The sequence below is a fragment of the Maylandia zebra genome, linkage group LG14 (genome assembly GCF_041146795.1).
Source record: "Maylandia zebra isolate NMK-2024a linkage group LG14, Mzebra_GT3a, whole genome shotgun sequence".
Taxonomy (NCBI): Eukaryota; Metazoa; Chordata; class Actinopteri; order Cichliformes; family Cichlidae; genus Maylandia; species Maylandia zebra.
This window is the reverse complement of record NC_135180.1, coordinates 34,196,086-34,222,191: the sequence shown is the minus strand read 5'-3', so window position 1 is coordinate 34,222,191 and position 26,106 is coordinate 34,196,086. Positions and strand designations below refer to the sequence as shown.

General features: G+C 38.3%; 3 protein-coding genes across 11 annotated transcripts in view; all 3 read right to left on the bottom strand.

Moving 5' to 3' along the window:
* Positions 1-5,950: 5,950 nt before the first annotated feature.
* Positions 5,951-12,141, bottom strand: LOC112435963 (galectin-4-like). Its single transcript, XM_076873410.1, has 18 exons — positions 12,023-12,141; positions 9,864-9,952; positions 9,356-9,560; positions 9,037-9,150; positions 8,565-8,588; positions 8,451-8,477; positions 8,300-8,335; positions 8,163-8,192; positions 8,013-8,048; positions 7,876-7,905; positions 7,726-7,761; positions 7,590-7,619; positions 7,441-7,476; positions 7,254-7,280; positions 7,125-7,154; positions 6,676-6,764; positions 6,420-6,585; positions 5,951-6,285 (listed from the first exon to the last, which is right to left on the bottom strand). The coding sequence occupies exons 1-18, from the start codon at positions 12,062-12,064 to the stop codon at positions 6,139-6,141; spliced, it is 1,194 nt and encodes a 397-aa protein (XP_076729525.1). The 5' UTR covers positions 12,065-12,141; the 3' UTR covers positions 5,951-6,138.
* Positions 12,142-16,333: 4,192 nt separating this feature from the next.
* LOC101486815 (galectin-4) lies at positions 16,334-21,687 on the bottom strand. Of its 2 annotated transcripts, XM_076892020.1 has the most exons (16): positions 21,577-21,687; positions 19,956-20,044; positions 19,457-19,661; positions 19,119-19,232; positions 18,646-18,669; positions 18,532-18,558; positions 18,381-18,416; positions 18,244-18,273; positions 18,094-18,129; positions 17,958-17,987; positions 17,812-17,847; positions 17,637-17,663; positions 17,508-17,537; positions 17,059-17,147; positions 16,803-16,968; positions 16,334-16,668 (listed from the first exon to the last, which is right to left on the bottom strand). In XM_076892020.1, the coding sequence occupies exons 1-16, from the start codon at positions 21,616-21,618 to the stop codon at positions 16,522-16,524; spliced, it is 1,128 nt and encodes a 375-aa protein (XP_076748135.1). In that variant the 5' UTR covers positions 21,619-21,687; the 3' UTR covers positions 16,334-16,521. The 2 variants fall into 2 exon arrangements, with proteins under 2 accessions (XP_076748135.1, XP_076748136.1); XM_076892021.1 differs by lacking the exons at positions 18,094-18,129; positions 18,244-18,273.
* Positions 21,688-22,675: 988 nt separating this feature from the next.
* ryr1b (ryanodine receptor 1b (skeletal)) overlaps positions 22,676-26,106 on the bottom strand; it is a 62,505-nt gene continuing 59,074 nt past the window's right edge. For all 8 annotated transcript variants that reach the window (XM_076873404.1, XM_012921659.3, XM_012921662.3 and 5 more), the window contains 8 exons: positions 26,008-26,068; positions 25,770-25,916; positions 25,533-25,667; positions 25,241-25,397; positions 24,931-24,995; positions 24,743-24,843; positions 24,514-24,565; positions 22,676-24,383 (listed from right to left, as the gene is read on the bottom strand). In XM_076873404.1, coding sequence (XP_076729519.1) covers positions 24,288-24,383; positions 24,514-24,565; positions 24,743-24,843; positions 24,931-24,995; positions 25,241-25,397; positions 25,533-25,667; positions 25,770-25,916; positions 26,008-26,068 — 814 coding nt within the window. In that variant the 3' untranslated portion in view covers positions 22,676-24,287. The remainder of the gene's footprint in view (positions 24,384-24,513; positions 24,566-24,742; positions 24,844-24,930; positions 24,996-25,240; positions 25,398-25,532; positions 25,668-25,769; positions 25,917-26,007; positions 26,069-26,106) is intronic.

Sequence of the window (26,106 nt, the reverse complement as noted above, 5' to 3'; positions counted from 1 at the left end):
GAAGGTTACTACGGTGCCACGATTGGAGCTGTCTGCAGCAGTTGTAGCAGTGCGGATTAGTGACATGCTCAAAGCAGAGTTGGAGCTAGAAGATGCTCAAGAATTCTTCTGGACAGATTCTCAAGTTGTCTTGGGATATATCAACAACGATGCGAGACGTTTCCATGTTTTCGTTGCGAATCGCATTCAGCGTATTAAGGAAAGCACTCAACCGATGCAATGGAAGTTTGTGGTATCAGATCTCAATCCAGCAGACCATGCCTCGCGCGGACTGAAGGCCAAAGACCTCATTACCTCCAACTGGTTTAGTGGTCCAAGTTTTCTTTGGCAAGAGAAACTTCCCCACGAAGAAGTCACGGTGGGGAAACTTGATGCAGAGGATCCAGAAGTACGCAAAGTTGTTGTACTCCATACAACTACAGAAACAAATTCTTTGGCAGAACGTTTTCTGAAATTCTCCAGTTGGTCAAGGTTGGTCAAAGCTATGGCAAGACTTCTCAGATTTGTGAAAGAGTTTAAGGGCTTGGAAAGGAGAAGCAATAAAGCCACTAACCTTGAAGAAAGGACAGAAGCCGAGCTTAAAGTCATATCCATTGTACAAAGATCAATCTTCTGCAAGGAAATCAAGGCACTTCAAACGCGAAAGGATCTACCCAAGGACAGAACAAATAGACTCTATCGACTCGATCCCTTCCTGGATGAGAAGGGTGTTCTTAGAGTGGGAGGTAGATTAGAGCGTTCTACATTGCAGCCACACGTCAAGCACCCGGTCATCTTACCAAAGACTTGCCATATCGCAAAGTTACTGATTGATCACTATCATCAGCGGGTGAAACATCAAGGACGGGGCATGACGATAAATGAGCTGAGATCGAACGGAATATGGATACTAGGATGCAGTCAAGCAGTATCATCCTTTATCTACAACTGTATTAAGTGCAGGAAATTCAGACGTCGAGAAGAAGATCAAAAGATGGCAAACCTACCAAGTGAGAGAATGGAGACCACCCCTCCCTTCACGTATTGTGGGATGGATTGTTTCGGCCCATTCTACATTAAAGAAGGAAGAAAAGAACTGAAGCGTTACGGGCTTCTGTTTACCTGTCTATGCTCTCGTGCGGTGCACATAGAGCTACTTGATGATATGTCAACCGACGCTTTTCTAAACTCACTGCGTTCTTTCATCGCTTTGCGTGGGAATGTACGTCAGTTGCAATCAGATCAAGGCACCAATTTTGTTGGAGCCAGACGTGAGTTTCTGGAAGCAGTAAAGGAAATGGATCAGGAAAGTTTGAAACAGCTAGGCTGTGAGTTTGTGATGAATCCTCCCTCTGCCAGTCATATGGGTGGAGCCTGGGAAAGGCAAATTCGTACGATCCGAAGTGTATTGACAACCATTCTGGATCAGTCATCCAGATCATTGGACAGTTCATCTCTAAGAACCTATCTTTATGAAGTGATGGCGATAGTTAACAGCAGACCTATCACCCCACATTTACTCAACGATCCTACTGGACCTCAGCCACTTACACCTAATCTTCTGTTGACCATGAAGTCGTCAGTAATACTGCCACCACCAGGAGACTTTGTAAAGGAGGATTTGTATCTTCGCAAAAGATGGCGTAGAGTCCAGTACTTGGCCAATGAATTTTGGCACAGATGGAAGAAAGAGTACTTATTGAGCCTACAACAAAGACAAAAGTGGCACAAAACAAACAGAAATGCAAAGATCAATGACATAGTGATCGTACAAGATGACCAAGCATCAAGAAACGACTGGAAGTTGGCCAAAGTTGTTGCCATACACCCGAGTGAAGATGGATGTATACGCAAAGTACAACTGTTAATGAGTGACTCATTGTTAGATGACCATGGAAAGAGACTGAGTAAACCAGTTCTACTTGACAGACCTATACACAAGACTGTGACACTATTAGAAGCAGATTAGTTTACATTTCATAAGTTCATAGGTGGAAATCACAAGTGATTTGGTGGGAGTGTAGCTGCCGTCATAGGCAACTCTCGCATTTAAGTTCATTTTATTAGATATGTAAGGTTGAAACAATTAGTAGTTGAAATATTAAGAAATAAATCAATAGTAATTCATGTTTTGTTCATTGGATTTATATGTTTAAATGTGTTATTTTTACTAATTGTGCAATTAGATAGGAACCTTTTCTATAGTTCCGTCTGTTGTTGCTAAGAGGGTATTTTTGGCTGGCACACTCAGCAAGCTAATTGAGACGAGCCACGAGGTTTGCACGTCCACAGTAAGATAGTAAATAGTAAGATAAATAAAAGAGTGCCTTTTTTGGACCTCCCCACGATGTAAGGATTAAAGTTTTATTCCCTTTGAGTGAGGCCAATGAGGTAAATGTTTTCTTTTGTTTATTTTCGTTGTATGTAAATATGCTAGTGTTGCGTGATATTCTAGTGCAATTACCGCAGTGTGAGGTGTAATGTGTATTTTATTGATTGTTTTGTTGGAATGTTTCGCCATATATAATGCTTAGGGGCTTTATTAAGAATATTCATTTAAGTTTGTATTTCTTTTTAGTTCTGACGGCATTGTATCGGCTGTGGTTGGACATCATTACAAGTTAAGGCATGTCGAAGAATCCTCCTGTCCGAAATAAATGTCAGTTAAAACACAAGGAACAAGTTGAGCTTTATTACGACTCGAGGGGAGTAACACAACCCCTTTCTTATAAAATGACGGGTTGAAAAAACGCCTTATAAGCCAACCTTGTCTTATGAAGTTTTATTACACTATCCAGAGCCAAGTGAGTGTAAAATTACATTTGCTGTAGCAGTTGGGGACACTCTTATCAATAAGAGGGTGAAGAGGTCTAGATTCCATGCTACATGCCCACACACACTGCAGCAGAATCAGAGAAATTAATTCCTAACAAACACACCATTTCTGTTCAACCACCTGAATGCAAAAGAGTAATTAAGCTAAAAAAAAAAAAAAAACTCTTCGTAAAAACAGCTCAGACACTGCCAGACTAAACCCGAAAGCTTGAACTTTACAGTGAGTCAGCACTTGTATGGAGGACCTGTCACACCCAAGGAAACAATTATATAAGAATAAACTTCATCCATTCTTGGAAGAAAGAAGCAGCAGAGCCTGTTTTACACAAAGTGAATTATCTGATCAGAAAACTTGTTGTTTTTAAGGCTATGTTAATACGTACAATAAGAAAGTTTATGAAGAGGTTAAGAATGCCTAGCTTGGTTGCCTTAACTTGACCCTATTTTTCGTTAACCTTAAAATTGTCAGAAGTGTCAAAACACGAACTTCATGGAGGAGGTTGTGCATCTGTTGGCTTTCCATCTAAAGACGTATTCCCAATATACATCTTTAAAAATAAATAAATAAATTGCACTTCAAGTACACTGAGCGAGTCATAGTGTTAAGAAAGCAAGTCTTTCCTCACTGACAGTTGTTACATGTGCATGTCCTGATTCATGTAATGTATACATCTTTGCTATAACTTAGGAGTCTGAGGATTTTCTACAGGGACAGCGTTTGGCGCTGTACATAACAGAATCCAAGAGAAAGACACAACAGTATGCACTTATTTTCTAGGTATTTACTTTAGTTTATCATTTTGTCATTGGAATGGCCTTGACAATAATCTGTAACCCACATAAAATGATCTCCCTGTGTCCGCTTCTAGGCATGTGTAGTCGTGTGCTTGGGGGTGGAAAAGAGTGCTGTGCTGCAGTGTTTTGTTTGCTGAGACACTGAAGTTTTTAAGTTGGAAAAAGTACTAGATATAAGTTTGCGACAAATTCTGCTGCACATAAGTTCACTGGTTATCAGCGATGTTCCATATTGAAAATAGTGGCAGTGAGTAAATAGTCGGATGCTACAGTTTTCCAGTGACTTTATAGAGCACTGTGTGGAGCTAAACTGTTAGCCTTGTTAAGTCTAATTTGTTATCAACTGCCTGAAAGTTCATCTCATTCTGCTTCCAGGAGTGAGGTAACACTTAAAGTACAACTTATGTTTATTTGTATTCACGTTGAGACATCATATTACTGTCATTAAAGAGTAAAAAACGTGCCCTGTTATGTCATTTAGAGCCCCACATGTTTGAGTAGCTCAAATGTGCTGTTAGCATGTTAGCACAGCGATGCTGTGAACTGATGAGCTATTGTCTTGATGTGAGGTTTCTACTCAGGGTTTTTTCGTCCAGTCCAGAGCAGAACTGTTTTTGTTAAGAAACTGGTTGTTGTTGTTTTTTTCCAGAATTTTAATTATGAGCTAGATATATTTCTACTAATGAAATTAGTTTGCTTCAGTTTAAAATGGAGCACTGTAACAAAAAATAATTTCCCCCAGGGATCAATAAAGTATTCTGATTCTGATTCTGATAACAGGGATGAGTCAGTCAACGAGTCAGTTGGGCTTGTGAATCATGATTCACGAGTCAGTAAAGTGATTCTCGAGTATTGAACGATTCGTTCATGATTCGCACATCACTATGAGAGCATGATGCACTGAGATCGGTGAGCACATATTGTGTATGCCTCAGTTAATTTTTGTCTGTTTGTTCAAATCAAAAGTTATTTGAACAACTTATTGTTGTATAACTGAATTCATCTGAATTATTTTGATTAATAATTGTTGCATATGCAATAACTTTATATAATTTGCTTGGTAAGTTTTAATGTTTTCCTATTGTTTTTGGAAAAGTGCTTATTTTGCAATTTACAAAAAAATGTTTTGACAATACATTGCGGTAATGGATAGGTTGTATAAGAGAAGTGGGTTTTTTTTTTTGCAAATTTGAGTATTTTAATTGCAAATTGATGTCTAATATGATCTCAACACAAGCCTAAGTTGTGGATTATAGCTAGAACAGCATAATTAGTATTTGAATTCCTCTTCTGAGACCGAGATTTCCTTCTTTTCCACCTGATGATCTGCTGCACCTTGCGGTGTGGTAGGCCTGTATCACTCACACTTTCACACTCAGGTGGTTATATGAAAGACCACTGACTGAAATTTTCTCATCCCTAATTTCTTTCGCACCCTGGGAATTTTTGGACTATACCCCTTGAACAAGTTTTATTTAGGACTCTGAATAATAAGCTGCCGTGTAGAACATTTTCCACATGTGAATGGTGTGTAAGATCTTCATTAGAATGGACATTGAATTTGAGTCATCTGTTTTCTGTAAAAGTTAAGGAGTCAGTTACCAGGGTGCACCCAACATTGAGAGCTAAAAGCTAACACTTGGCCAGGGTGCTATATTAGTAGTTTTGTGTGGTTTTACTTTTCTTTAATTTTTTGTAATTTTCTTTTCCACAATTCTGTAAAGTGCCTTAACCCTGTGGTTGTCAGAACTTATGGTTTGGTTCACTAAAGCAGACTGGTTCTTTCCAGTCACGTTCCTGTCTGTGTCTCATTTAAACACACCCCCGTGCTCCTATAGTTGAACCTATTGGCCCATTAATATAAACTATTCAGACTTGGTGGTCCATCTGCATCTAAAGGACAAAGGTCTCTCTTTCGAGGATGCCAATGTTCACATTTTGGTCAGATGGTTTGAAAGAGGAGTAAAAGAAGCCATTTACGTCCACTGTGAGCGACCATCTTTGAACAGAGGCAGTGGTTTACGACACCAACTGTCTGCCATCTATAATCCAGTTTTGAGATCCCTTCCCAGATGCCTTAATGCCCACTCACATCCTGGGCCATCTGACCTCAGGAAATCACATGATAGGGTGGGGCTAGGTTTCACAATGAGCTCACCTGAAACCTTGGCTGATTGTGATCCACACCCATTTTCACACCTTGGCTCATGTGATTAGGTAGAGGATCATTAGGGGGTCCATTGTCCCTCTCGGTGGGTTACTCCCACAGAGCTTAAATCTGGGACTCTCCACCATTTGACTTTGAACTGAAGAAGCTTTGCATAAGAAATAAATCAATTAATTCATGAATCATTAATGATTTATTAATTCAGTTAACTGGTATAAACAATACAGCAGATACTGAGGTGACATTTGATCTTATTGAGATATCTGATCTCAAAGCAGGTAAGAAACTGAGATAAGCAACTTTGTGGATGACATAGTTTTGAAAGTTGCACAAAATTATTTATTTTTTGGGGAGGGGGGGTATCAGAAATGGATGTAGGAGATCTGCACATCGCCTTCTATGTCCAGCATGTCGATCTCATTGAAGGACTGCCAGCGATGGGAAAAGTCAAACAGGTGCTGCCCGTTCACAAACACCTTAAACCTCTGGTTTCCACAACGGATTGACATCTGAGGGACAGAGGGAAAACTTTTGAATGCTGACACACAAAGTTTTCTAGAATTTGCCAAAATCACATTAAAATTTGCTTCTAAAATTCATCATAAGGACTTGATATTACGACTGCGTGACTGATGTTACTTACATCAAAGTACTGGCCCTCCATAAATGGATTCATGCTCATTTCTCTCTCCTCCTGGCCCCAGTTTCCTCCAATCATACTGTTTCTTACAACAATTCCTTCCCTGAATCTCGGATGGATGTGGAAAGCGACATCTCGAGATCTGCTCACCAAAAACTTGATGCTTAATCTGAAACACACATCCATGAGCGTTAAACATTCATGTTAGCACTTTAGTACTGCACTAGAGATTTCGGCAAGTAGTCTTAAAATCACACACTTGTGTGCTCCATAGGGAACCATGCCTCTGATGACGATGGTCCTCTTAGGGAACATCCCTCCTGGGATGATGTTGGAGTAGGGCACAGGCTTAAAAACAAAATGAGATATCTTATATGAATATTACAGTATTACACAGTAACACAGGTGGCCTCATAAGAGGTGTACAAAACAGTGATTGTCAAACTTTCTTTGTTATGCATCATTTCAGAAACCAACAAAAGTTCAAGCCTCACAACCCACATGCTTTTCTTAGTCATAATAATAGAAAAGGTAAAATTGAACATTTTCATTAAACAAAGTTCAGCATGTGAGCTTGTTTATGTTCTCTAAACAAATCATCTTCATTTGACTAAATTCACCTCATATTTTCAGATTTAATCTTTCAATATAATACCCGTGGAGTCAGTGACTGGACTGAAAGTTGAGTGTTATGCAAATTTTACTTACAGGGTTGTAGACTGGCTGCCCACTCATACCCTGATTAGTAGATAGAAAATATGAGTAGGTTTAGCAAATGTGAATATATATGAACGGTGTATAAAAAGAACGTGTCGATTTTTTGTGCATTGTTCTCACCGGCAGATTTGAGCCTGGAAAGGCGCCCTTAAATAATAATAACAACAGAAAGAAATAAAAATAAATAAATAAATAAAAATGAAAGACACAAAAAAAAGATAAAAGAAGGAAAATTTTAATTCATTCAGATTTTTGTCATAAAAATTCAGCTTGCACAGATTATTTAAGTTATAGCATAATTCGATACCCCCATTCCACCTCCCATGCATCCTGGATATCCATCCTGCAAGGAATCAATCAGAAGTTTTAAAATTACTTTATTCTATTACATATGTGTGACCTGCATTTTATAATATAGCAAATGTAAATCTGAGGAATAAAAGTATTTTTTTTTACCCCCATGTCACCTCCTGGATATCCTCCTGGCTGAAATGTTCAAACATGTTTGTTTAATGATGTGTGTACTAGCATGTTATTTGAAAACTTACAGTGGCCTTGTCAAAAGAAAATATACAATATTCAGTACACTTACTCCCATTCCTCCTCCCATGCCACCTGGGTAACCTCCCTGGAAGTCAAAAGAAACACAGTGCAGTTCAAATGTGCAGACTTCCTCTCACTACAGATCCAGTAATATTTAAAGAATCTGAATGTAAAACATGCTTCAGTAAAAGTAACATACCCCCATGCCACCTCCTGGATATCCTCCTGGCTGAAAAGTTCAAATATGTATGTTTTACCATTTGGGTACTAATGTGGCACTTGAAAAATTACAGCAATCTTATCAAAAGCAAATGTTCAGTTACTCAGTACACTTACTCCCATTCCTCCTCCCATGCCACCTGGGTAACCTCCCTGGAAGTCAAAAGAAACACAGTGCAGTTCAAATGTGCAGACTTCCTCTCACTACAGATCCAGTAATATTTAAAGAAACTGAATGCAAAACATGCTTCAGCAAAAGTAACATACCCCCATGCCACCTTCTGGATATCCTCCTGGCTGAAAGGTTCAAATATGAATGTTGAATAATATGAATTCTAATGTGGCAATTGAAAAATTACAGTGATCTTATCAAAAGCAAATGTACAATTACTCAGTACACTTACTCCCATTCCTCCTCCCATGCCACCTGGGTAACCTCCCTGGATGTCAAAAGAAGCACGGTGCAGTTCAAATTAAATATATGCACACTTTATCTCACTACAGTAATATTTAAATAAACAGAATGCAAAACATGCTTCAGCAAAAGTAACATACCCCCATGCCACCTCCTGGATATCCTCCCTGTTGAAAAGCAGGGAATGACTGTAATCATGAAAAAGCTGTGGTAAATTAATTTGTATCATTTTGATATTACATATATATACTCACTCCCATTCCTCCTCCCATTCCACCCTAAAAAGATCAAATAGGGAAAAAATGAATTAAAAACAAAATCTTCACAAAGTAAGTGCTGTTGACCATAATAATGATTAAACACAGAAGATTGTGTTGTTTGAAATACAAGGAGAAATCTGGCATATTGATAGAAACATACATATTCATTCATTCATACAAACATATTTATTCATCTGCTAATTTCACATTTGTAAAGAGATGACTTTTAAACCCAGCAAAACATGAAAGAAAAGATTTTTCTGAATATGATGCAACACGTTCTTTTTTAATTATTCCCATTCCTTCATGATACCTATGCATGCCCTATTGGGCACATAAGCAGAAATCCTTAGCCAACAGCTGCCAGACTTGTTAAATCTAAACTTTTGATAATTTTGACTTAATTTATTTTTCCCAGCAAAGCCCGAAGCATCAATGCGGAAGATTCACGGAGCTGAGGACTCACCCCAATAAAATTAATCATCTGGATGGAAACATCTCCTGCAATCTGCAGCCCACGAACTTGCTCCATAGGGATGCGGTGTTGAAAAGTATGGAAATCAATCCCATTTACTTTAATCTGCAACAGAATAATGTCATATTGGTGTTGCATTAAATCAATACAGAAGTAAAAGAAGCATAAGTGGTAATAATATAACTGACTGACTATAACTAATACCTTATAATTATATTATAGTGAGTATAAACCATTTATTGAGTCTTTACTTACAGGATAAAGTAAAGGAGAAATGGTTTGCATTGTCTGTACAACAGTTTTACCTGACCTGATAGCCCTGAAAATTAACAATGATGACCATTTCAAAATGCTCTCCTTTTCGAAAAGGCATCCTGTGAATCTTCTCCTCTAATCCCCAGGATCCATTCTGACAGGTGTTGAAGACCACCTTGTCCCAGCCATCAAATCGAGGGTTGAAGTGTAGGGCAATGTCGCTGGATTCATATTCTCCGCAAATCAGGTTGATAAAGAACCTGCCAATGAAAAGAAAGAAAGAGAAAATAAAATTAATGCTGTCAGCGTTAATCTCGTTAAAATGATGTTCACTTCATAACTGCATTAAATCTCCGTTAACGAGTTACCGCGGATCGCCCGTGCCTGGGGCTGGATGGTTTCACCGCATTAGCGCGGTTAGCACGTTAACGCGTTGACGCTGTCCAGCCCCTTATAACTAATGATAACCACCTTGAGAATGGACAAAATATATTTAACAGCTATTAACTATAATAAATTTCTTGCAAAGTGTACAGTGTCACAAGTTTATGTCTTCCACTCACCTGGTGATGTGCTTAGGAATGGTCCCCTGGATATAGATGGACATCCCTTCCCTCAGCCCTCCATAAATAGGCCCTAGATAGGGTATGTTCTGTGCCATGGACAAAATATTAAGTAACTATAACACAGCAACACTGTGTGTTGTATGCAAGTCTATGAAGTACACTTACAAATGTCAGTCATGTTATGATTAAATCAGCTAAATCAAATTACTTTGCAGTGCTTAATTACAGTACTCTAGTAAATATTAATCAGGCATTTCCAAACAATTTGATTTGTACCAAATCTGTTGTTTTATTTGTTTCAGTGAAATCATTTTTGAAGCCAACAGAGGCTCAGCATTTCAATATTTAACACAAAAGCCTGGGCAGTATGGACAGCATTGTGAATCTATCTATGATAATAATAATAATGGATTGGATTTATATAGCGCTTTTCAAGGCACCCAAAGCGCTTTACAATGCCACTATTCATTCACTCTCGCATTCACACACTGGTGTTTATCTAATTTCGCAACAGTTCTTACTCTCCCAGTTTGGCCTCTCTCTGTGTGTTACTGGGCATGACAAAACACATTCAGTTCATACATTATATACACTGTCCACCGTAATTCTGGGACGAATACACAATTTTTGTATTTTTGACTGTATACACCACAGTGGACAAGTCTTAAATATGATCAGCCTGTCTCTGTTAAGATGCCATGTACAGAGGTCTTTAAGGTGGCCGTGATTAAACCATTACTTAAAAAGACATTACCTTACCTAGCATGTGTCCAAATCACAGACAAACAGTATCCCAAATTGTTCATTTTTAGTTCACAAACACTTCTTATAATGACTCCTGAAATGTTGGAGCTTTTAGCTCTTTATACAGTAAAGTTACAAGAGGATACAAATAATAATCGCCAGTTATCTGAAAGTTTATTGAAATAATCCCATTCGATAACACAAGAGAACAATAAATATATAATTTTCTGTTGTAACATATAAACTGAACGGTAATGTAATGACACTCACTTTTCACGTTTTCACTAAAAGAGCTAATTTCTTCCATGTCTAGTTGGTTCTAATTCGGGCGTAATCAATTGGATCCATTCTCCCTGCCCAGCAAATCCTCCCAGTGCAGGGGAAACAAATTCTGTTGGGCATATCTACCTTGGCACAACACTTGTCTCCACAAACGAGGGGCTTGAAATACCCAAGAAATCACAAATAAGTCTGCCATCTGAGAGCAAAGGGCTCTATTGGGTTTATATGGTACCTTGTAGGTGAGTAGAAGGATTTTAAATTGCTACTATCAGAGAAATATGGTCTCTCTTTCCAGTCCCTCTCAGCAACTAATATTTCCATACTGCTTAGATAAAAGCAAGGATTACTATTCATCTCTGATTCACTTTGAGCAACTGTTTCGCCTCGTCTATATCCACCTGTGCCTGTCCCTGAGCCTGGTTCTGCTGGAGGTTTATCCCTGTTAAAAAGAAGTTTATCCTTCCCAAGTGCTTGATCACAGAGGGCTATCTGATTGTTGAGGCCTGGCTGAGCGACAGCTGTCATGATTTGGCACTATAATAAATGCAACTGAATTGAATTTAGCTATATATCCAGACCTACACTTCATTATCTGACAGATTGTTAGTCTATCCTTCTACTAGTAACCGTGACCAGTACTATGGTCAAATAGAACTTTGTTTACTTATCCTGTTCTAAGCATTGTAACCTTTCCTAATCTCGTGCCTTCATTAATGTCCCCCACTTTAAATGTGTCATTCTTTGGGAACCACTGGAGAAAACTGAATAACTAAAATGAAGATCCAACTGAAAAGACTAAGTCATTTTTGATTCCTCTGAACTGCTTTGTGGTGTCACTTTTTGGGTTTCTCCTTACAAAAACAGCCGACCTTCCATTGTGATATTATCTTAATTCTTTAACAAAGTATGTTCAGTGATTGCAGTTTTCAGTTCATAAATTGCAAAATCCTGTAATGGTAATGAAACTATGAGAACCTAAGGACAATTTATTACATCTTCTCAGCATAAAATTCACACAGTGCCACAGGCTCAAATATTATTGTTATTAACAGAACAAAAACAATGACGCTTGTTTAAGACCTAATAGAAAAAACATATTTTTGTGGGTATCAGTGCGTGCAGATACTTACCGGGCTATAGATTGGCTGATAGCCAGGAGGAGAAACAAACATGGCTGCAGTCAGTAAGATGGGCGAGCAGAACAAAGTAGGAGAATAACTCCCTGTGATCAAGCACTAATACCACCCAGATGCCTTATTTTATACAAGCAGTGAGGGAGGAGTAGATCAGGGTACTACACCCAGCCCTGCATCACTGTGTTTGTTTTGGAAGAACCTGATTCAAATAACCTTTGCCCCAGCAGAGGAGTGGCACTTGAGTGAAAAAAAAAAACCCAGAGAATGCGTTTGTGTGCAGCTGTGCAAGGAAAAACCAAAATGATTGAGCAATGAGTATCCATTCTACAGGATGGTGATTCATTCTATTTTTCAAGTCTTCTTGGTAGACCTGATTAAATTCATACTCAATACATAACGTAAAATGCTTTTTTTATAGAGTGCTTTGTAGTTATGTGTGCAAAAAGTCTTTTTAAATAAAGTAGAGATCTATGTAGGAAGAAATTACCTCTGCAGCCCAAAAGATCGTCCATCATTCGAGTCACTGCGCTGTGAGCTCGAAAAAGCCCTTGAGGATCTGCCAGACCCACAAGATCCAGATGAGATTCTATACGTGAACATGGACGAGTCCTCCATGGAGCTTGGAGCCGTTGGTGGTCGTGACCCCACTGGACGCTCATCCCCTCTCTGCTTGAAAGGCCTGGAGTCTGTGACCACAGTGGAGGTCCACCACCCCAACCATTATGTCCTCTGTCCACAGCACGAAACCAACCGAACCCTTTCTGACTCCATGGAGAGCCTGGACATGCCAGTATCATTCTCCACAGCCACATTGCCTCTACAGTCATCATGCCACTCCACTCCCAATCGCACTCCAACTGTTGAGCTGCTCGAGGACAGGAATGGATCCAAGAAAATGCCCTGGCAGTGACAGACTCACTCTTAAAAATGACAAGACTGGTCACTGCCAAAGTGTGCTATCCCAGTACAAGTACAAAGAACATAATCCAGCCCGTCGCTGATTCCTTCTAACAGCAAGAAGAAACCTTATGTGGCTCTCTATATATAGTTTGCACAGACATACTCATAAACAAGCAGCCAAATTCATTCCAAGGACATAAAGAACTGATATTTTATTTTCAACCCCTTTCTTATAAAATGACGGGTTGAAAAAACGCCTTATAAGCCAACCTTGTCTTATGAAGTTTTATTACACTATCCAGAGCCAAGTGAGTGTAAAATTACATTTGCTGTAGCAGTTGGGGACACTCTTATCAATAAGAGGGTGAAGAGGTCTAGATTCCATGCTACATGCCCACACACACTGCAGCAGAATCAGAGAAATTAATTCCTAACAAACACACCATTTCTGTTCAACCACCTGAATGCAAAAGAGTAATTAAGCTAAAAAAAAAAAAAAAAAACTCTTCGTAAAAACAGCTCAGACACTGCCAGACTAAACCCGAAAGCTTGAACTTTACAGTGAGTCAGCACTTGTATGGAGGACCTGTCACACCCAAGGAAACAATTATATAAGAATAAACTTCATCCATTCTTGGAAGAAAGAAGCAGCAGAGCCTGTTTTACACAAAGTGAATTATCTGATCAGAAAACTTGTTGTTTTTAAGGCTATGTTAATACGTACAATAAGAAAGTTTATGAAGAGGTTAAGAATGCCTAGCTTGGTTGCCTTAACTTGACCCTATTTTTCGTTAACCTTAAAATTGTCAGAAGTGTCAAAACACGAACTTCATGGAGGAGGTTGTGCATCTGTTGGCTTTCCATCTAAAGACGTATTCCCAATATACATCTTTAAAAATAAATAAATAAATTGCACTTCAAGTACACTGAGCGAGTCATAGTGTTAAGAAAGCAAGTCTTTCCTCACTGACAGTTGTTACATGTGCATGTCCTGATTCATGTAATGTATACATCTTTGCTATAACTTAGGAGTCTGAGGATTTTCTACAGGGACAGCGTTTGGCGCTGTACATAACAGAATCCAAGAGAAAGACACAACAGTATGCACTTATTTTCTAGGTATTTACTTTAGTTTATCATTTTGTCATTGGAATGGCCTTGACAATAATCTGTAACCCACATAAAATGATCTCCCTGTGTCCGCTTCTAGGCATGTGTAGTCGTGTGCTTGGGGGTGGAAAAGAGTGCTGTGCTGCAGTGTTTTGTTTGCTGAGACACTGAAGTTTTTAAGTTGGAAAAAGTACTAGATATAAGTTTGCGACAAATTCTGCTGCACATAAGTTCACTGGTTATCAGCGATGTTCCATATTGAAAATAGTGGCAGTGAGTAAATAGTCGGATGCTACAGTTTTCCAGTGACTTTATAGAGCACTGTGTGGAGCTAAACTGTTAGCCTTGTTAAGTCTAATTTGTTATCAACTGCCTGAAAGTTCATCTCATTCTGCTTCCAGGAGTGAGGTAACACTTAAAGTACAACTTATGTTTATTTGTATTCACGTTGAGACATCATATTACTGTCATTAAAGAGTAAAAAACTTGCCCTGTTATGTCATTTAGAGCCCCGCATGTTTGAGTAGCTCAAATGTGCTGTTAGCATGTTAGCACAGCGATGCTGTGAACTGATGAGCTATTGTCTTGATGTGAGGTTTCTACTCAGGGTTTTTTCGTCCAGTCCAGAGCAGAACTGTTTTTGTTAAGAAACTGGTTGTTGTTGTTTTTTTCCACAATTTTAATTATGAGCTAGATATATTTCTACTAATGAAATTAATTTGCTTCAGTAACAGGGATGAGTCAGTCAACGAGTCAGTTGGGCTTGTGAATCATGATTCACGAGTCAGTAAAGTGATTCTCGAGTATTGAACGATTCGTTCATGATTCGCACATCACTATGAGAGCATGATGCACTGAGATCGGTGAGCACATATTGTGTATGCCTCAGTTAATTTTTGTCTGTTTGTTCAAATCAAAAGTTATTTGAACAACTTATTGTTGTATAACTGAATTCATCTGAATTATTTTGATTAATAATTGTTGCATATGCAATAACTTTATATAATTTGCTTGGTAAGTTTTAATGTTTTCCTATTGTTTTTGGAAAAGTGCTTATTTTGCAATTTACAAAAAAATGTTTTGACAATACATTGCGGTAATGGATAGGTTGTATAAGAGAAGTGGGGTTTTTTTTTTGCAAATTTGAGTATTTTAATTGCAAATTGATGTCTAATATGATCTCAACACAAGCCTAAGTTGTGGATTATAGCTAGAACAGCATAATTAGTATTTGAATTCCTCTTCTGAGACCGAGATTTCCTTCTTTTCCACCTGATGATCTGCTGCACCTTGCGGTGTGGTAGGCCTGTATCACTCACACTTTCACACTCAGGTGGTTATATGAAAGAGCACTGACTGAAATTTTCTCATCCCTAATTTCTTTCGCACCCTGGGAATTTTTGGACTATACCCCTTGAACAAGTTTTATTTAGGACTCTGAATAATAAGCTGCCGTGTAGAACATTTTCCACATGTGAATGGTGTGTAAGATCTTCATTAGAATGGACATTGAATTTGAGTCATCTGTTTTCTGTAAAAGTTAAGGAGTCAGTTACCAGGGTGCACCCAACATTGAGAGCTAAAAGCTAACACTTGGCCAGGGTGCTATATTAGTAGTTTTGTGTGGTTTTACTTTTCTTTAATTTTTTGTAATTTTCTTTTCCACAATTCTGTAAAGTGCCTTAACCCTGTGGTTGTCAGAACTTATGGTTTGGTTCACTAAAGCAGACTGGTTCTTTCCAGTCACGTTCCTGTCTGTGTCTCATTTAAACACACCCCCGTGCTCCTATAGTTGAACCTATTGGCCCATTAATATAAACTATTCAGACTTGGTGGTCCATCTGCATCTAAAGGACAAAGGTCACTCTTTCGAGGATGCCAATGTTCACATTTTGGTCAGATGGTTTGAAAGAGGAGTAAAAGAAGCCATTTACGTCCACTGTGAGCGACCATCTTTGAACAGAGGCAGTGGTTTACGACACCAACTGTCTGCCATCTATAATCCAGTTTTGAGATCCCTTCCCAGATGCCTTAATGCCCACTCACATCCTGGGCCATCTGACCTCAGGAAATCACATGATAGGGTGGGGCCAGGTTTCACAATGAGCTCACCTGAAACCTTGGCTGATTGTGATCCACACCCATTTTCACACCTTGGCTCAGGCGATTAGGTAGAGGATCATTAGGGGGTCCATTGTCCCTCTCGGTGGGTTACTCCCACAGAGCTTAAATCTGGGACTCTCCACCATTTGACTTTGAACTGAAGAAGCTTTGCATAAGAAATAAATCAATTAATTCATGAATCATTAATGATTTATTAATTCAGTTAACTGGTATAAACAATACAGCAGATACTGAGGTGACATTTGATCTTATTGAGATATCTGATCTCAAAGCAGGTAAGAAACTGAGATAAGCAACTCTGTGGGTGACATAGTTTTGAAAGTTGCACAAAATTATTTATTTTTTGGGGAGGGGGGGTATCAGAAATGGATGTAGGAGATCTGCACATCGCCTTCTATGTCCAGCATGTCGATCTCATTGAAGGACTGCCAGCGATGGGAAAAGTCAAACAGGTGCTGCCCGTTCACAAACACCTTAAACCTCTGGTTTCCACAACGGATTGACATCTGAGGGACAGAGAGAAAACTTTTGAATGCTAACACAGAAAGTTTTCTAGAATTTGCCAAAATCACATTAAAATTTGCTTCTAAAATTCATCATAAGGACTTGATATTACGACTGCGTGACTGATGTTACTTACATCAAAGTACTGGCCCTCCATAAATGGATTCATGCTCATTTCTCTCTCCTCCTGGCCCCAGTTTCCTCCAATCATACTGTTTCTTACAACAATTCCTTCCCTCACTCTGGGATTCATGTGGAAAGCAATGTCTCGAGATCTGCTCACCAAAAAGTTGATCCTTAATCTGAAACACACATCCATGAGCGTTAAACATTCATGTTAGCACTTTAGTACTGCACTAGAGATTTCGGCAAGTAGTCTTAAAATCACACACTTGTGTGCTCCATAGGGAACCATGCCTCTGATGATGATGGTCCTCTTAGGGAACATCCCTCCTGGGATGATGTTGGAGTAGGGCACAGGCTTAAAAACAAAATGAGATATCTTATATGAATATTACAGTATTACACAGTAACACAGGTGGCCTAATAAGAGGTGTACAAAACAGTGATTGTCAAACTTTCTTTGTTATGCATCATTTCAGAAACCAACAAAAGTTCAAGCTTCACAACCCACATGCTTTTCTTAGTCATAATAATAGAAAAGGTCAAATTGAACATTTTCATTAAACAAAGTTCAGCATGTGAGCTTGTTTATGTTCTCTAAACAAATCATCTTCATTTGACTAAATTCACCTCATATTTTCAGATTTAATCTTTCGATATAATACCCGTGGAGTCAGTGACTGGACTGAAAGTTGAGTGTTATGCAAATTTTACTTACAGGGTTGTAGACTGGCTGCCCACTCATACCCTGATTAGTAGATAGAAAATATGAGTAGGTTTAGCAAATGTGAATATATATGAACTGTGTATAAAAAGAACGTGTCGATTTTTTGTGCATTGTTCTCACCGGCAGATTTGAGCCTGGAAAGTTGCCCTTAAATAATAATAATAATGATATTAATAATAATAAAAAGAAATACAAAAACAAAATGAAAATGAAAGATAAATGAAACTTAAATTGAGATTTTTGTCATAAAAATTCAGCTTGCACAGATTATTTAAGTTATAACATAATTCAATACCCCCATTCCACCTCCCATGCCTCCTGGATATCCATCCTGCAAGGAATCAATCAGAAATTTTAAAATTACTTTATTCTGTTACATATGTGTGACCTGCATTTTATAATATAGCAAATGTAAATCTGAGGAATAAAAGTATTTTTTACCCCCATGTCACCTCCTGGATATCCTCCTGGCTGAAATGTTCAAACATGTTTGTTTAATGATGTGTGTACTAGCATGTTATTTGAAAACTTACAGTGGCCTTGTCAAAAGAAAATATACAATATTCAGTACACTTACTCCCATTCCTCCTCCCATTCCACCTGGGTAACCTCCCTGGATGTCAAAAGAAACACAGTGCAGTTCAAATGTGCAGACTTCCTCTCACTACAGATCCAGTAATATTTAAAGAATCTGAATGTAAAACATGTTTCAGTAAAAGTAACATACCCCCATGCCACCTCCTGGATATCCTCCTGGCTGAAAAGTTCAAATATGTATGTTTTACCATTTGCGTACTAATGTGGCACTTGAAAAATTACAGCAATCTTATCAAAAGCAAATGTTCAGTTACTCAGTACACTTACTCCCATTCCTCCTCCCATGCCACCTGGGTAACCTCCCTGGATGTCAAAAGAAGCACGGTGCAGTTCAAATTAAATATATGCACACTTTATCTCACTACAGTAATATTTAAATAAACAGAATGCAAATCACATCTGAGCAAAAGTAACATACCCCCATGCCACCTCCTGGATATCCTCCCTGTTGAAAAGCAGGTAATGACTGTAATCATGAAAAAGCTGTGGTAAATTAATTTGTATCATTTTGATATTACATATATATACTCACTCCCATTCCTCCTCCCATTCCACCCTAAAAAGATCAAATAGGGGGAAAAATGAATTAAAAACAAAATCTTCACAAAGTAAGTGCTGTTGACCATAATAATGATCAAACACAGAAGATTGTGTTGTTTGAAATACAAGGAGAAATCTGGCATATTGATAGAAACATACATATTCATTCATTCATACAAACATATTTATTCATCTGCTAATTTCACATTTGTAAAGAGATGACTTTTAAACCCAGCAAAACATGAAAGAAAAGATTTTTCTGAATATGATGCAACACGTTCTTTTTTAATTATTCCCATTCCTTCATGATACCTATGCATGCCCTATTGGGCACATAAGCAGAAATCCTTAGCCAACAGCTGCCAGACTTGTTAAATCTAAACTTTTGATAATTTTGACTTAATTTATTTTTCCCAGCAAAGCCCGAAGCATCAATGCGGAAGATTCACGGAGCTGAGGACTCACCCCAATAAAATTAATCGTCTGGATGGAAACATCTCCTGCAATCTGCAGCCCACGAACTTGCTCCATAGGGATGCGGTGTTGAAAAATATGGAAATCAATCCCATTTACTTTAATCTGCAACAGAATAATGTCATATTTGTGTTGGATTAAATCAATAAAAGAAGCATAAGTGGTAATAATATAACTGATCACATACTGACTATAATACCTTACAATTATATTATACTGAGAATAAACCATTTATTGAGTCTTCATTTACAGCTTTTACATGAATAGATTTTTACATTTTTACATACATAGAATTTGTTTTCATTGTCTGTACAACAGTTTGTCCTGACCTGGTAGCCCTGCAAAGTAACGATGATGACCATTTCAAAATGCTCTCCCTTTCTAAAAGGCATTTTGTGAATCTTGTCCTCTGACCCCCAGGATCCATTCTGACAGGTGTTGAAGACCACCTTGTCCCTGCCATCAAATCGAGGGTTGAAGTGTAGGGCAATGTCGCTGGATTCAGATTCTCCACAAATCAGGTTGATAAAGAACCTGCCAATGAAAAGAAAGAAAGAAAGAAAGCAGATAAGATTAGGAAACTGTAACTGTTGTAAAAAAGAAAAAGAAAAAAAAGAGCTTAATATGTTGACACAGTGAGGTATGTGCAGTTTTTACTCTGCCCGTTAATGGACTATGATCCTGAATCACTGCTGCCTCTTGGATATAAATGATAAATCATAGCTAAAGACAACCACCTTGGAAACAGACAAAACTGTTTAACAGTTATTGACTATAACAAATTTTCTGTAAAGTGTATAGGGTCACGAGTTTATGTCTTCCCCTCACCTGGTGATGTGCTTGGGAATGGTCCCCTGGATATAGATGGATGTTCCTTCCCTCAGCCCTCCATTAATAGGCCCTAGATAGGGTATGTCCTGTGCCAGGGACAAAATATTAAGTAACTGTAACACAGCAACACTGTGGAATGTACGCACTTCATAGTCCAAATGTCAGTCATATTATGATTAAATCAAGTTACAAATTACTTTGCAGTGATTAATTACAGTACTCTAGTGTTATTTTGAACAATCATAATATATTTGTATATATTATTAGTGTAGTTACTAGTTAAATGTCAAATTAGGATTTAATGTACAATAATATTTGATGCATGTAAAATATTAATCAGGCTTTTCTATTTGGTTTGTACCAAATCTGTAAATGTATTATTTGTTTCAATGAAGCCAAAAGAGGCCCAGCATTTCAATATTTATACAAAGGCCTGGGTAGTATGGACAGCATTGTGAATCTGTCTAGTGTTTATCTTATTTCACAACAGTTCTTACTCTCTCAGTTTGGCCTCTCTCTCTGTTACTGGGCATGGCAAAACACACACAGTCCATGTATTATATACACTGTCTTCCATAATTCTTTGGAAAAATACATAATTTTTGTATTTTTACCTCAGTATACACCACAGTGGACAAGTCTTAAATATGATTAATCAATCTATTAACAAGCCATGTTCAACAAAAGGGCTGAAACAGGTGACCCTGAACTCTCCCTTAGTTATGGTGCAATAGGCCTATTCTGCTGGGGACTTTCCATAATGCACTGCGCGTTTCTTTCTTTGTGTGTTTATGCACAACTTTGAATGTTATCGCTAGTCATTATTAATCTATGACTCACTTCCAGTTAATGTTCTGCCCTGTCTTTGTCCCCTCACCCATAAACAGTCATGGTGGATGGGTGCCCGAGCCTGGTTCTGCTGGAGGTTTATTCCTCTTAAAAGGGAGTTTTTCCTCCCCAAGTGCTTGATCACAGGGGGCTATCTGATTATTAGGGCCTGGCTGGGTCTTGAAGCGACAGCTGTCGTGATTTAGAACTATATAAATACAAATGAATTGAATTTAGCTGTATATCCTGACCTATACTTCCTTATGGGTCAGATTGTTTAGTCTATCCTTCTACTAAGAACCGTGACCAGTACTATGGACAATTAGAACGTTGTTTACTTACTCCTGTTCTAAGTGTTATAAACTTTCCTAATCTCATGCCTTCATTAATGTCCCTCACTTAAAACGTGTCATTTTTGGGAACCACTGGAAAAAACTGAATAACTAAAAAGAAGATCCAACTAAAAATACTAAGTCTTTGCTATTATTTTGTGGTGTCACTTTTTTGGTTTCTCCTTACAAAAACAGCCGACCTTCCATTGTGATATTATCTGAATTCTCTAACAAAGTATGTGATTGCACTTTTGAGTTAATACATTTGCAAAATCCTGTAATGGTAATGAAACTATGAGAACCTAAGGACAATTTATTACATCTTCTCAGCATAAAATTCACACAGTGCCATAGGCTCAAATATTATTGTTATTAACAGAACAAAAACAATGAAGCTTGTTTAAGACCTAATAGAAAAAAACATATTTTTGTGGGTATCAGTGCGTGCAGATACTTACCGGGCTATAGATTGGCTGATAGCCAGGAGGAGCAACAAACATGGCTGCAGTCAGTAAGATGGGCGAGCAGAACAAAACAGGAGAACTTCACCGAACACTAATACCACCCAGATGCCTTATTTTATACAAGCAGTGAGGGAGGGGTAGAACAGGGTACCACACCCAGCCCTGCATCACTGTGTTTACTTTGGAGTAACGTGATGCAAATAACCTTTGCCCCTGCCGAGGAGTGGCACTTGAAAGAAAAAGACTGAGAATGCATTTGTGTGCAGCTGTGCAAGGAAAAACCAAAATGATGAACCAATGAGTATCCATTCTACAGGGTGGTGATTCATTCTATGGTCCTCATTCTATTTATGGTAGACCTGATTAAATTCATACTCAATACATGATGTACAATGATGTTTGTTATAGTGCATTTTGTAGTTTGTGTGCAACAGAATTCTTTTGAAATAGAGCTGTATGTATGAATAAATTACCTCTGGTACACACAGAAACCTGATATCATAAAACAGAACCGTAGAGGTGTGTACTCTAAGTATGATTCATTAAATATCCAAACAAGGCTATCTGCTAAAGCCAAACAGAAGCACAAGTAATCCTTATCTCCCACTCAGGTAACCTCATAAATGTATGCATACATACTACATGGAGGCGTTAGCTTAATCCAGCAAGTGCTTTGTAAAGTAAACACACTGAATGGTTGTGTGGTTGAATGTAGACCCACACAAATTCATTCAAAGAACAAAACTGTCACAGTAATACATGGGTGTGTCCTGCTTAACTAAGGACTTTTCATATTTGGTTAAGTTAAAGTTTTTAAAGACACCATCAAACCTATAAAATCTTTCATCTAATAAAATGTAAACTCTAGCTTTTGCCACTTCAATGTGTAATTGCAAAATGAAAATCAGTGTTATCGCCCAAAAGAAATGCATGAAGACTGCCTGGCTCATCTTACTGGAGAACAACCTTGTGAGACCAAATATGAATGGAATTTGTAACTTCTAAATACAAGGTAACATGAAGAACAAATCTGGGGAGATGTACATCCAGAAACACACAGAAGCTTGCACGGAAATAAGGAGACATCTTCACATTCTCCTTAAAATAGTCTGTTTATTCTGTATTGAAACACAGGGTTCAGTCAGAGGACACTCAGTCAAGTGGAAAGTAGTGATCTCTATTCAGTTCCATAACATCAACTGCTTCTGATAGGGCTACAGCAGCAAATGCACACTTCAGAGTCATCAGCAACCAAAATACTGCTCTGTATTTGACATATAATAACATTAAATACAAGATGGAGAGTAAATGAGTTTTTATGTGTTCAGGAGGAGGCGTAGTGAGACAGAACGGTCTGAGATCAATGCATCAAATTTAAATTGAGAAAATAATTCATATGTTGAATTCCTAAAAATACCGATCATAAAAACCTAACTAGCAAAAACAAAAGCTAACTTTCTCTTCTGACTGCAAACTGGGCATATAAACCTGTGTAAGACCATTTCTCTTCACCACTGAGGATGTCACAAACAGGACACACGTGTCCAACAAAGTAGCAAGGGTCATTTAAATCCCTCAAAGCCCCAAATAAAAATAAATATATGTATCTATGGTTTAAGTAAAATATGTCTTTTCATCAAAAAGCGTCCAGGCAGCCTAGTCATTCCTCAGTTATACAGATGACGCTTTGGCCAAAGTGTATACGTTAGATACATTCATTACTTATTTTAATGCACTGACAAAAACTTATTTGTGCATAAAGTGTCATAAAACAGACTGTTGGCCAGAAATACAGACGGGCTAAAACGGTCGTCTTCAGAAGATCTGATCTGCATATAAAGAATAAATAACCTTGGCATCCTCTTATAGTGTATGTGTGTGTACATCATCGATATCTTATATGGCACGGAAACACCAGCAGAGATTGGGCACCACATACATTCAGGGATGCATTGTAAGACTTAAGAGTGCCAAGTAGGTTCGTCTGTACAGCTGATTCACACCGGTACATGCCATATACTGATGTCAGTGTGTTTTTTTATTTTGGCAAGTCAGTTCAGAAGTTTCTATTCACGATTGCTTCTCCGAAGACAAGCTTTGAGAGAAAAAGAGTGAGAGGCGGCCAAATATCTTTACTGCCCTCTCAAGGATCTCAGAAAAATGACTGCGAGCTGCTTTTATTGCAGAAACACCAACAGTCAGACATGTAATACCAGTCAGCAGCAGCCATGTACAAAAAAAAATCCTAATTTTACAAATAATATAAATAAAATATCTCAAAGAAAAGTGTTGAAACTGAAAATCTAAACGAGATTGCTGAAGCAGTGGCTTTGCTATAGGCACTAAAACGTTTACAGCAGTAGCGACGAAAGAGCCCCATTTGAAAAGACACAACTGATATGCAAGGCAAACTATGTATATTTCACAAAAAGGCCATGTAGTGTAGTCATAGCAGAATAAAAAGGCCCCTGGCTTCTTGTATCTTCTTATGCCTCACGGTTATTACTCTCCCTTTCTTAAATAAGCTCCAACAACATTCTGCTGCAGGTGGTACAACAGTGCAGTCAAAGTGTGCATAGCTTTAACAGAGGAGAGAACTGTGCAGGCAAAGGACAAAACTAAGACATAGATATGTTTGATCTTAAAATTTCATATCTTCTCTCTCCTCTCTTTCTCCATTGGATGCAGAGTAAAGATTCATGACTTTATCCAAGCTGGTCCTCATACTGCTTCCTGAAGCAGTCTCCAGCAGGGAAGAAGTCCCAGCATCGTTCCTGGTACATCTTCCACACATATGACTCCTGAAAAATGGTGCAACGTTGGTGAATGCCGACTTTCAAAATTAACAATTCCAAAAAATACTAAGGAGGCCTGCACCTTTGTTTTTGAAACATCAATATTTGTCTCAAATCAATCCCTATATTTACTCACCTGTCCTGTGTGTTCTGTTTCATCTTTATTGATTAAATACATCAAGAAGAACCTGAAACAGAAACACAAATGAGACTTGACAGAAGTCAAAATCATTAGCATTAAGGGGTTAAACATGATTTTCAGATTAATACAATTAGCACAAATATCTGCTGATTTTCTATTTTAAATAACAGAGTATTATGTTTAATGGCGTGAAAGTCACATCTGTGTTTGTAATGCCACTCACATGTAGTTGGCTAAGTTATGCTCTTCTAAAGTGTGTGTCTCAAAGCCGTGCGGCGTCGTATCAAAGTAGTCACTCCCTATTCCACAGATGAAACACTTTGTCTAAAGGGAGAAAGGAAACTTTATGATAAACAAAATCATGTCTAGTAGTTGAAAGAGAGATGTAGGTTGTTTAAAATTAAGCCTTACCTCCATGTCCTCTCTGACTTGCTCCTGCTGGTCTCTCAGCTCTCCAAATGCATCAATGATCAAACCTGAGAGACAGACAAATACTCTTTTTACCCTTTTCTAATTTTTGTAAAACAGAAATATCTTCTTCACTTGTGATACTGCACAAATAGCTAAATGCTACATTTTTCAGTGTTAAAACTGGCTGTAAATGCCATTTTCTGTTTAGACTTATGCTTACAGCCATTTGTATACAGTTTGCAGTGAAATTGCAGTGCCCTGTGTCATGATACGGTGGTTCAGTAAGCGTCCACAAATAACACAAAATTACCCTGGATGATAGCCAGCAGGATGACAATAACGAAGAAGAAGAATGTAATGTCAAAGACAACGCGGTAAAGCTCGTATTCATCACCAGCTGGGTCCTCAATTTCATCTCCTATGCCACCGCCAGCTCGCACACCAACGTACATGTGGAAGAGGTAACACTGCAGGAGGAGGTAAAGTCAGAGGTCAGTTTAGATAGCATAGTAAAGCCGACCTCCAAAAAATCATGCTGGGTGTGTCCTGAAGTGGGTTTTTTTGCTTTGTTGTTTTTTGTGGGGGGGTTGCCCTTCACTCACAGTCATCATGTCATCACACTTCATGTCCGGCTCATCCTCGTCTTCACTCATGTTGTAGAACTTGCGGAAGAAGTTAAAGGCCACCACAGTGTACAGGTACACCACCACGGCCAGCAAACCCACTGTCATCACCAGCTGCAGCGAAAGGAAGGAAAACAAAGGATCTAATGTAAAAAAACAAAAAAACAAAACAGGTCAACTGAAAGCCCGATTACGTATCTTTAGCAAAAGTGTAACCTGTTTGCCGTTGTGGGTGACGGAGGACAAAATCGTGCGCAGGGTTTTCACGCCCATTGCAATGTCAACAAGATGAGCAGCAAAGAAGAAGTTGTTGTAGTGCCCAAGCAGAGACATCAACATGTACCAAACCAGGTAGAGGAAAGTCTAAAAGATATTTAAAAAATGCATCAGGAAGACCGCATTCAAAGCAGATTCGCTTAATGTTTTAATTACATAAAAACTTTCTTTTACTCACATTATCAGTGAAGACCACACCATTCTTCCAGATCTGGTATTTGATGTCAATAGATGTTATCCTGCACAACAACAGACACATTTGCCCTTATGCCTTTTT

What these genes read in the sequence shown, in the direction of transcription:
- LOC112435963 (XM_076873410.1), bottom strand. Translation starts at nt 12,064, where the DNA reads ATGTTTGTTTCTCCTCCTGGCTATCAGCCAATCTATAGCCCG. An exon ending in GCATGGGAGGAGGAATGGGA is followed by an intron (nt 8,193 to 8,299) that starts GTAAGTGTACTG and finishes TGAACCTTTCAG; the next exon opens with CCAGGAGGATATCCAGAAGG. An exon ending in ATCCAGAAGGTGGCATGGGG is followed by an intron (nt 8,049 to 8,162) that starts GTATGTTACTTT and finishes TTTGACTTCCAG; the next exon opens with GGAGGTTACCCAGGTGGCAT.
- LOC101486815 (XM_076892020.1), bottom strand. Translation starts at nt 21,618, where the DNA reads ATGTTTGTTGCTCCTCCTGGCTATCAGCCAATCTATAGCCCG. An exon ending in TTCCAGGCTCAAATCTGCCG is followed by an intron (nt 17,538 to 17,636) that starts GTGAGAACAATG and finishes TCTACTAATCAG; the next exon opens with GGTATGAGTGGGCAGCCAGT. An exon ending in GGCAGCCAGTCTACAACCCT is followed by an intron (nt 17,148 to 17,507) that starts GTAAGTAAAATT and finishes TTTGTTTTTAAG; the next exon opens with CCTGTGCCCTACTCCAACAT.